Genomic DNA, 11958 nt, shown 5'->3' on the forward strand with positions numbered 1-11958 from the left:
AGATGACACTACTCTTACCAGAAAATGAAGAACTAAAGAACCTCTTGATAAAAGTGAAAGAGGAGAGTGAAAAAGTTGGCTTAAAGCTCAACATTCAGAAAACGAAGATCATGGCATCTGGTCCCATCACTTCATGGCAAACAGATGGGGAAATAGTGGGAAAAGTGGCAGACTTTGTTTTGAGAGGCTCCAAAATGACTGCAGATGGTGCCTGCAACCATGAAATTAAGACGCTTGCTCCTTGGAAGAAATTATGACCAACCTAGACAGCATATTAAAAAGCAGAGACATTACTTTGCCAACAAAGGTCCATCTAGTCAAAGCTATGGTTTTTCCATTAGTCATGTATGGATGTGAGAGTTGGACTATAAAGAAAGTTGAACGCCAAAGAATTGATGCTTTTGAACTGTGGTGTTGGAAAAGACTCTTGAGAGTCCCTTGGACTGCAAGGAGATCCAACCAGTCCATCCTAAAGGAAATCAGTCCTCAATCTTCATTGGAAGGACTGATGCTGAAGTTTAAACTCCAATACTTTGGCCACATGGTGCAAAGAACTGATTCACTGGAAATGACCCTGATGCTGGGAGGGATTGGGGGCAGGAGGAGAAGGGGACGACAGGGGATGAGATGGCTGGATGGCATCACCAACTCGATGGATATGAGTTTGAGTGAACTCTGGGAGTTGGTGATGGACAGGGAGTCCTGGCCTGCTGCACTCCAAGGGGTCACAAAGTGTCAGACACAACCAAGCCACAGAATTGAACTCAACTTACCTCAGCTGAAGTTGAACGGTTCTATGAAGACCTACAAGACCTTTTAGAACTAACACCCAAAAAAGATGTCCTTTTCATTATAAGGGACTGGAATGCAAAAGTAGGAAGTCAAGAAACACCTGGAGTAACAGGCAAATTTGGCCTTGGAATACGGAATGAAGCAGGGCAAAGACTAATAGAGTTTTGCCAAGAAAATGCACTGGTCATAACAAACACCCTCTTCCAACAACACAAGAGAAGACTCTATACATGGACATCACCAGATGGTCAACACTGAGATCAGATTGATTATATTCTTTGCAGCCAAAGATGGAGAAGCTCTACACAGTCAGCAAAAACAAGACCAGGAGCTGACTGTGGCTCAGACCATGAACTCCTTATTACCAAATTCAGACTTAAATTGAAGAAAGTAGGGAAAACCACTAGATCATTCAGGTATGACCTAAATCAAATCCCTTATGATTATACAGTGGAAGTGAGAAATAGATTTAAGGGCCTAGATCTGATAGATACAGTGCCTGATGAATTATGGAATGAGGTTCGTGACATTGTATAGGAGACAGGGATCAAGACCATCCCCATAGAAAAGAAATGCAAAAAAGCAAAATGGCTGTCTGGGGAGGCCTTACAAATAGCTGTGAAAAGAAGAGACGCAAAAAGCAAAAGAAAAAAGGAAAGATATAAGCATCTGAATGCAGAGTTCCAAAGAATAGCAAGAAGAGATAAGAAAGCCTTCTTCAGCGATCAATGCAAAGAAATAGAGGAAAACAATAGAATGGGAAAGACTAGAGATCTCCTCAAGAAAATCAAAGATACCAAAGGAACATTTCATGCAAAGATGGGCTCGATAAAGGACAGAAATGGTATGGACCGAACAGAAGCAGAAGATATTAAGAAGAGATGGCAAGAATACACAGAAGAACTGTACAAAAAAGATCTTCACGACCCAGATAATCACGATGGTGTGATCACTGACCTAGAGCCAGACATCCTGGAATGTGAAGTCAAGTGGGCCTTAGAAAGCATCACTATGAACAAAGCTAGTGGAGGTGATAGAATTCCAGTTGAGCTATTCCAGATCCTGAAAGATGATGCTGTGAAAGTGCTGCACTCAATATGCCAGCAAATGTGGAAAACTCAGCAGTGGCCACAGGACTGAAAAAGGTCAGTTTTCATTCCAATCCCAAAGAAAGGCAATGCCAAAGAATGCTCAAACTACCACACAATTGCTCTCATCTCACACGCTAGTAAAGCAATGCTTAAAATTCTCCAAGCCAGTCTTCAGCAATATGTGAACCGTGAACTTCCTGATGTTCAAGCTGGTTTTAGAAAAGGAAGAGGAACCAGAGATCAAATTGCCAACATCCACTGGATCATGGAAAAAGCAAGAGAGTTCCAGAAAAAACATCTATTTCTGCTTTATTGACTATGCCAAAGTCTTTGACTGTGTGGATCACAATAAACTGTGGAAAATTCTGAAAGAGATGGGAATACCAGACCACCTGATCTGCCTCTTGAGAAATCTGTATGCAGGTCAGGAAGCAACAGTTAGAGCTGGACATGGCACAACAGACTGGTTCCAAATAGGCAAAGGAGTACGTCAAGGCTGCATATTGTCACCCTGTTTATTTAACTTCTATGCAGAGTACATCATGAGAAACTCTGGGCTGGAAGAAGCACAAGCTGGAATCAAGATTGCCAGGAGAAATATCAGTAACATCAGATATGCAGATGACACCACCCTTATGGCAGAAAGTGAAGAGGAACTCAAAAGCCTCTTGATGAAAGTGAAAGTGGAGAGTGAAAAAGTTGGCTTAAAGCTCAACATTCAGAAAATGAAGATCATGGCATCCGGTCCCATCACTTCATGGGAAATAGATGGGGAAACAGTGGAAACAGTTCAGACTTTATTTTTTTGAGCTCCAAAATCACTGCAGATGGTGACTGCAGCCATGAAATTAAAGACGCTTACTCCCTGGAAGGAAAATTATGACCAACCTAGATAGCATATTCAAAAGCAAAGACATTACTTTGCCAACAAAGGTTCGTCTAGTCAAGGCTATGGTGTTTCCTGTGGTCCTGTATGGATGTGAGACTTGGACTGTGAAGAAAGCTGAGCACCGAAGAATTGATGCTTTTGAACTGTGGTGTTGAAGAAGACTCTTGAGAGTCCCTTGGACTGCAAGGAGATCCAACCAGTCCATTCTGAAGGAGATCAGCCCTGGGATTTCTTTGGAAGGAATGATGCTAAAGCTGAAACACCAGTACTTTGGCCACCTCATGCAAAGAGTTGACTCATTGGAAAAGACTCTGATGCTGGGAGGGATTAGGGGCAAGAGGAGAAGGGGACGACAGAGGATGAGATGGCTGGATGGCATCACTGACTCGATGGACGTGAGTCTCAGTGAACTCTTGGAGTTGGTGATGGCATGCTGCGATTCATGGGTCTCAAAGAGTCGGACACGACTGAGTGACTGATCTGATCCAATCTACCTCTGCTATAAGAAGTAAGTTCTTCCTCTGCTCCTTTGAGACACAAATCATTTTAATAGCCTCTTGCCTATTTTACCACCCACAACTGTCTTTCTTAAGTACCTGACAACCATCCCTTGAAATGTTAGCATCAATTCCCCATTTCCCATTTCAGTTCACTTCAGTTCAGTTGCTCAGTCCTGATTGACTCTTTGCAACCCCATGGACTGCAGCACTTGCAACCACATGGACTGCAGCACACCAGGCCTCCCTGTCCATCACCAACTCCTGGAGTTGACTCAAACTCATGTCCATTGAGTCAGTGATGCCATTCAACCATCTCATCCTCTGTCGTCCCCTTCTCCTCCTGCCTTCAATCTTTCCCAGCATCAGGGTCTTTTCCAACGAGTCAGTTCTTCACATCAGGTGGCCAAAGTTTTGGTGCTTCAGCTTCAGCACCAGTCCTTTCAATGAACATTCAGAAAAAAAAAAAGAACATTCAGGACTGATTTCTTTTAGGATTTCTTTTAGAACTCTTTTAGGATTGATTTCTTGCAGTTCAAGTGACTCTCAAGAGTCTTCTCCAACATCACAGTTCATGTTGAGGTTTGACAGAAAACAGCAAAATTCTGTAAAGCAATTATCCTTCAATAAAAGATAAATTAATTTTTTTTTTAAAAAAAGCATCAATTTTTCGACACTCGGCTTTCTTTATGGTCCAACTCTCGCATCCGTACATGACTACTGGAAAAACTAATACTTGGGCCAGGTGGGCAATAATATTTAGCCCGCAGACTCAGGCTACTATGTGGATAGAAAAAAAAACCTGGACAGCAGGTTCATTATAAGACTTGCTCAACATTGATTTTTGCATCAAAATGGAGAAGGAACTCTTCTCAATAAGAGGACCTTTAATTTGGACAAATTGAGGGACACCAGGAAGTTTTCCCAACTGAATAAATCTTCCCTTCTTGAAATGTCACTCTTAGCACTTTATCCTTTTTACAAAGTACTTGTTGTCTCTGGATGCCCCCTAAAATTTCTTTTGTGCCTTCAACCACTGCCACCTCAAAGGGGAAGCTGTGTGAGAATGGTATGTTTCATTGTTCATGCTTTCATTCAGTCAGTAGTTATTGTTTAGAAGCTCATAGGAAGGAGATGGGGTTCCTAGGAGATGGTAGGAAGTAAAGACAGGGCAAATGGGAGACTCTAAAGTAGATTTTACCTGCCTCATAAATTTAACAAAGATGAGTGATAGCAGAAACCTTATCTATTCTTCTCTTTAAAATTGTCTATTCTGCTTAGCTTTGTATTGTCCTTAGAACCTGATGAAAGATCACCCTTTGCCATTAGATATAATTGAGTACATACCTTGAAACTGTTGTGTCTGTGGACAGAATAAAATATAAATGTCAGTTGCTATGTAATACCTGGGAATATAGTCTACACTTTTTATTTCTGAGAAATGCTATTGGTTTTTTGAAATTTATTATAAGCCATTATGTTATTTCCCATCACTGTGTACAATAGCCAAGAAGTCTTTTTGGTTAAAATGCTTGATTGTATGACTTTAGCTAATCAATCTTATAAAGGCATGTTCTGAAAGTGTCTCAAATGAAACATCCTAATAAAATTATTTCCACTGATAAAATTTATAAAATTGAAACAAGCAATTCCAATGCAATAGTAGTTTGTTTACTGGCTCTTTGATCTCCAACACCTACAGATTTGTTTAAATCATCTTAATTTTTACACAAGACCTCAATGAGAACACCTATTATCATTTTCATTTTATAGGTAAGCAACTAAGATATACAAAAGGGTAGTGACTTAACCAAGGTTGAAGCTAGGAAATGGTAGGGATGGGTTTCAAACCAGGGAACCTGGCTTTAAAATCTCACTCTGGACTCTGTAGTATATGTAGATTTTACAGATAAAAGAAGGCACATGTTTCTAAAAACTACTAGACATTCATAATCCAGATAATATATCTCTGAGCTATCACCCCATGAATGTCCATTTCCACTCTGTATTATGGAAGTTTATGTGTTCTAGCATTTTTCTCATTAAATATAAAATTTGGGGATTAGACAAACATTATCAATAGCCAAATCTGGATTTTTCCTAAATATTGATTACTAACAATCTTCCACTTTAGAAAACCAAATTTAAAAGGAGACAGATATTTTTAATTTATTTTTTTATTGAAGGATAATTGCTTTACAGAATTTTGTTTTCTGTCAAACCTCAACATGAATCAGCCATAGGTATACCCTTTTGAACCTCCCTCCCTTCTCCAGCCCCATCCCACCCTTCTAGATTGAAACAGAGCCCCTGTTTAAGTTTCCTGAGCCATACAGCAATTTCCCATTGGTTATATATTTTGCATATGGTAATGTAAGTTTCCATGTTACTCTTTCCATACATCTTACCTCTCATCCCGTCTCCCCATGTCCATAAGTTTATTCTCTATGTCTGTTTCAAAAGGAGGCAGATTTTTAATGCAAAAAAGCAATACACAATTATTTGATGGATGAAAATAAAGTCATTATTTGCTTAAAAATAGCCTTGAAAGTGAAAAGTGAAAGTGAAGTCGCTCAGTCGTGTCCAGCTCTTTGAGACCCTGTGGACTGTAGCCTATCAGGCTCCTCCATCCATGGGATTCTCCAAGCAAGAATACTGGAGTGGGTTGCCATTTCCTTCTCTAGGAGATCTTCCCAACCCAAGGATTGAACCCGGGTTTCCCGCATTGTAGGCAGATGCTTTACCATCTAAGCCACCAAGGAAGTCCCCAAAATAGCCTTAGGTGCATACAAAGAGCAAGGAACTGTACTAGGTATTGAAATAAGGTGCAAAAATAACAAGTAAAAAGTACAGTGCTATTTAGTATTATTGGTAAATATCAGATTACTTGATATACAAAGTATAATAAATCTGTCTAAAGCCTGAAAATATCTAAAAATTATTGCTAAGGTTCTGTGATAAACTTAAGTTTAAAATATAGTAATCAAAATAAATTTCTTGCATGTCAAAGGACAGTTGTCTTTAAAACTCACTTTTGACTTTTTAATTACTATGACTAGTGTGTTTCTGCTTTTTTTCAAGGGCGGATGTAATACTGAAGAGTCATTCTTCAAGACTGATACTTAAATAGGTTGGAATGTGTCAAAAATTGAAAAAAAAATAAATGAAGAGCATTAGAGCTGAAGAAAAATAAACAGCAGCTTCAAAGGTTGTAAACATGGGGATCTGTGACGTTCAGGTAAGCATCAATTACATCAGTAACAAAAGAAGAAATGTTGTTACAGTAGTGACCAATGAGAGACACTGCCAGTTCTGCAAGAGAACCTATATATTAATGATGGTCTTTTTTGTCTTTGAAATGTGTTATTGATGGATTATTCACAGCCTTGATGCCAACTGATAAATTTGCTCTAATTCCAACCAACACTGAGGCAAATGACAGCAATTGTTCTATAACGTTTTTTAAAATTTATTTATTTTAATTGGAGGCTAATTACTTTACAATATTGTAGTGGTTTTTTGTTCTATAACTTTCTATTTTTGAACACTCCGTTTCAATATTTTTTTAATATACAATTTTTTAAAAGTAGCGCTTTACTTTTAGTATCAACCCATTAAGAAAAATACATGTTGGACAAAATTATGAATTCAATAATGCTTTTACATAAATGCACATTTTATTAATAAAAATAAACATGCACTTTAATAATAGTACATATATGTGAGAGACATAGTATTTATGAAATCTACAACCTGAGGCCTAAGTGGATTAATTACATCTTTGCAATAAGTGCCTACTTCCATCTTCAGGGTGTCTTGTTCCAAATACATCCAAGGCTCTGCAGCAATTTTGTATGCAGCTAGCCAAGAAGTTAATCTATTACTTGTATAAATAAATTAGATGTAGAAGAAAGGAGTGGTGCTGAGGTCATCACTGAGATAGTTTTGTGGTATATAACCAAGTGTTGTGTTTTTTTCAATCAAAATACTTATATGAAGAACTTCTAGGACAGTAGAAAAATAAACAATAAAGACTACATTTGAAGTGTATTCTTCATTCATAAATGTGAATAAGAGCTTAAAAACATCACTGGACAGTATTTATTTCTGCAATCAGTTCATCCAATGATTACACTCTACAAAGTGCAAATGAATACAACAGTATATTTATATATATTATTTAAGTCCCCCAGATTGTTTTCCTTATTATATATGAGTGTCACTGTCAGTTTACACTTGCAATTAACACACATTTCTATGAAGACAACATTATTGATTCACTATTGAAGGGACACAGCTTTGAGCTCTTCTCTGGAGAGAGTGAGAGGGACCTTAATTATGATCATTTGAAAGGTGACCAGTAGACCTGTTTGGTGATGTCATGTCTGAACCACATAGGTGTTCTGCCATGAAGACTCTGTATTCCCTTCATCCTCTTTTATCTTTATTTTTTTTTCTCCTAAATACTGTCAGCTCTATTTGAAAGGTATTAATGCATAAATGTGAACCAGCTTAACCTTTGTATTTCACAAAGTTTTTTTTTTATAAAACATATAACATACAAAGTTTATGTAACTAATTATCTCTTCTTTTCATCTCATAAAACAAGTTTGTTATAGGATAGTCTGTGAAAATGAGTTATCTAAATAAAAATTTAAGGCTGTGATTCAAAGATTTAAGAAGGCAAATCACCCTGTTCTTGGTTTTTTCACATTTTTCTCCATCTTAAACACTTGACATACATGTTTAATTAAAATGAATTAAAATTCATGTGAATAAGAAATGTTATCAGAGAAAACTAAAGATCTTCCTAGAGTCTATATTACCAACTTGGGTACTTGCTATTTTGAAATAGTCCTTGTTTATATTTGGGTAATTCAGCTGTTATTATAATTCAGGTAATGTATATCTCCAAATACAGTCTCTAATACAAAGAATGAACTCAAAAGTGGAACAGAATGTTCATTTGAATTAGCATTTGGTGGCTCAAACAGTAAAGAATCTGCCTGCAATGTGGGAGACCTGGGTTCAGTCCCCGGGTTGGGAAGATCCCCTGGAGAAGGGCATGGCGACCCACTCCAATATTCTTGCCTGGAGAATCCCCTCAGACAGAGGAGCCTGGCCAGCCATAGGGTAGCAAAGAGTCAGACATGACTGAGTGACTAAGTACATCACATCTTATCCAGATTGTTAAAAAAGCAGTACCATCTTTTTGTCTACATGCTCATTTGACTGTAATAAATTATGTTCTCCAATAGTAAAATGTTCTGTAATCATGTAATTACTGTACATGTTTTCTGTGAACCCAGTGTCCATAAAATGGAGAGAAAGTATGACCAGGATTTAGAAGACACAAAAATTCAGTCTTTAATTCACTAGAAAATTTCCATTGCACCTCTTGCTTTTTCCTTTTTTCTAAAGTCCTTTTTAGATTAACAAGTTTCAAGAGTTTGTAATCTTACATTAACTTTCAAATAAAATATACTTTAAAGAAGATTTTTTTGTTCCCCAAAATTTAACTTCAAGTTAGGTAGGATTTTTTTCAGCATCTGTATATTTTGGACAACTTAACATTGGTAACAAGTATAAAAGAATCTACAAAATTCAAATTATTTGAAGAAACAATGAGAAATTTCAGAGGAAAAAGTAGAGAACCAGAAAAGCATAAAAGAATATGAAATGAGAGACAACATTACTCATTTAACACTAAATTCTAAAATAAATGCCAAAATTCTACAAATGAACACAACAAAATTTTGGAACAACTAACTTTTAAACATTAATATCCTCCTGGTTGGCAAATGATTACACTTGCCTCTCTAGATCCAAGCACTCAATTTTGCCCTTGACCTTACTTCTATGTTAGTTTTTAAGTTCCTTAAGCAATCTTGCTAATCTATGTCTGCTTCCTCAGAAAATAAATTAATTGTGGATGAATCTACTCTTAAGACTTGGCCGCTTATGATAAGCTTTACTGCCTTCCGAAACCATGGATAAAAGAAAGCATAAATCAAGGGATTCATAGCTGAATTATAATAAACACACCACACTAAAATCTCATAAACATAAGGAGGAGTTATAAAATTCATATAAGCATCGATCACAGCATCAATAACGTATGGAAGCCAAGAGACCAGAAAAGCTGCCACGGCAATACCCAGTGTTTTAGCGGCTTTTCTCTCTCTCTTTGCTACTCTTTCCTTGTAACTCTCTGAGGAGCACTGAGCTTGGCTGGCTGTACTTTCTATCTTTCTGGCCTGATATTTAGCCACCAAAAATATCTTACCATATATAAACACCATGACAACAGTGGGTATAAAGAATAGGAGAAAACAGAGTAGAACCCAGTTTTGATTCAATGGAGCCTGGCAGCCTCCTACACAGGTGAGAGCAACTACGAGGTCCTCAATCCCTTCCTCATTGGCCCCCGTGTAAAAGATAGAAAAACTGTATGTGACAGAAAAGAACCAAGAGAGAACAATGCATATTCCTGAAACAGAGACCGTAAACTTGGTAGGATAGGCCAGAGGGTCAGTAACAGCAATATATCTATCAATCGAGATACAGCATAAATGAAATAAAGAAGCAAAACAGAAGGAAGTATCGAAACAAGTATGAAATTTACAGTAGCTGTCCCCAAAGTACCAGCAGCTCTCCACGGACCTCACTGTGCTGAAGGGCATCACAGTCACTCCCACCAAGAAGTCTGCACAGGCCAGAGATGCGATCAGAAAGTTAGTGGGAGTGTGCAGCTGTTTGAAGTGAAGAATAACAATAATGACCAGTAAGTTTCCAAACACGGCCAGCACAGCCCCCAAACCGAGGACTGCATATAGAATTGCCCGAGGACCTGGTGTGTAAGGGGTCTTAACACAGGACCCGTTGATGTTCTGGTAGCAGAATTCCACAGCTTCAGCTTGGGAGAAATTGTTCACCATTGCCTTCTTCTTTGAAAGAGTTTAGGGTTCTCCAATTCCCTATTTCAGCAATTTAAAACAAGAAAGAGATGGCAATTTTAAAAGCTTCTGGAAGAAAAATTTCTGGCTAAAATAAATGAAAGTTAGTAACTTTTCTCCCATCTGGGGGAGAATATGAACTCTAACCTCTTGGTCTTTTCAAAAACTATTCCCAAGTTTTTGATATATTTAGATTGGGAATTTGTTGCAGAGAGTCATTAAAATACAGTCAGCATTCTTAGTCCAATGATACATTTTATATAATGTAATTAGCTAATAGTTAGAAAGTCCCTTTTTTGTGTGTTACTTTACCTTCTGAAATCTTGCCTGTAACCTGAGCTGAGAACTAATTAGGCTACCAAAAGCTGAATTTTATCTACTAAGTCATCTCCCCTGAGTAGTCCACCAGTAATGATAAACTGTACTTCATTTTTTCAAGAAGGAAGAAGTAAATTACATCTCCTTCAAATTATAGCCTCAAAAATCCCTATAGTATAGAGTGTAAAGACTAAGGAAATATTTACTCATAATAACTTGCTAAACTTTATTTGGAGAGTGTATTTCCTCCACTGCTTATATTTTCAGAGTTTGTGGGGTTTTTTGGGTTTTTTGTTTTTTTGTATTCCTCCGTGGTTTGGACTGCTTGAAATGATTTGCAGAACTATTCTTCCCAAATTGATACTAATATATAATCAGTGTATAAGTATTTTTCTAGCTAACAACCAATTTTCAGTTCAGTTCAGTTCAGTCGCTCAGTCGTGTCTGACTCTTTGGGACCCTATGAAGTGCAGCACACCAGGCCTCCCTATCCATCACCAACTTCCGGAGTCCACCCAAACCCATGTCCATCAAGTTGGTGATGCCATCCAACCATCTCATCCTCTGTCGTCCCCTTCTCCTCCTGCCCTCAATCCCTCCCAGCATCAGTGTCTTTTCAAATGCGTCAGCTCTTCATATCAGGTGGCCAAAATATTGGAGTTTCAGCTTCAGCATCAGTCCTTCCAATGAACAGCCAGGACTGATCTTCTTTAGAATGGACTGGTTGGATCTCCTTGGAGTCCAAGGGACTCTTAAGAGTCTTCTCCAACACCACAGTTCAAAAGCATCAATTCTTCTGCCCTCAGCTTTCTTTATAGTCCAACTCTTAAATCCATACATGACCACTGGAAAAACCATAGCCTTGACTAGACAGACCTTTGTTGGCAAAGTAATGTCTCTGCTTTTTAATAGGCTGTCTACGTTGCTCATAACTTTCCTTCCAAGAAATAAGCGTCTTTTAATTTCATGGCTGCATTCACCATCTGCAGTGATTTGGGAGCCCCCAAAAATAAAGTCAGCCACTGTTTCCACTGTTTTCCCATCTATTTGCTATGAACTGATGGGACCGGATGCCATGATCTTAGTTTTCTGAATGTTGAGCTTTAAGCCAACTTTTTCACTCTCCTCTTTCACTTTCATCAAAAGGCTCTTTAGTTACTCCTCACTTTCTGCCGTAAGGGTGGTGTCATCTGCATATCTGAGGTTATTGATATTTCTCCCAGCAATCTTGATTTCAGCTTGTGCTTCCTCCAGCCCAGCATTTCTCATGATGTGCTCTGCATATAAGTTAAATAAGCAAAGTGACAATATACAGCCTTGACGCACTCCTTTCCTGATTTGGAACCAGTCTGTTGTTCCATGTCTAGTTCTAACTGTTGCTACCTAACCTGCATACATATTTCTCAAGAGGCAGG

The 11958-nt window shown here is 38.0% G+C and overlaps 1 protein-coding gene across 1 annotated transcript; it reads right to left on the reverse strand.

Moving 5' to 3' along the window:
- Positions 1-9160: 9160 nt before the first annotated feature.
- Positions 9161-10207, reverse strand: LOC102396350 (trace amine-associated receptor 9). The gene has a single exon (XM_006074793.4). The coding sequence runs from the start codon at positions 10205-10207 to the stop codon at positions 9161-9163; it is 1047 nt and encodes a 348-aa protein (XP_006074855.4).
- Positions 10208-11958: the final 1751 nt, after the last annotated feature.

This window comes from Bubalus bubalis, chromosome 10 (assembly GCF_019923935.1).
Source record: "Bubalus bubalis isolate 160015118507 breed Murrah chromosome 10, NDDB_SH_1, whole genome shotgun sequence".
NCBI lineage: Eukaryota > Metazoa > Chordata > Mammalia > Artiodactyla > Bovidae > Bubalus > Bubalus bubalis.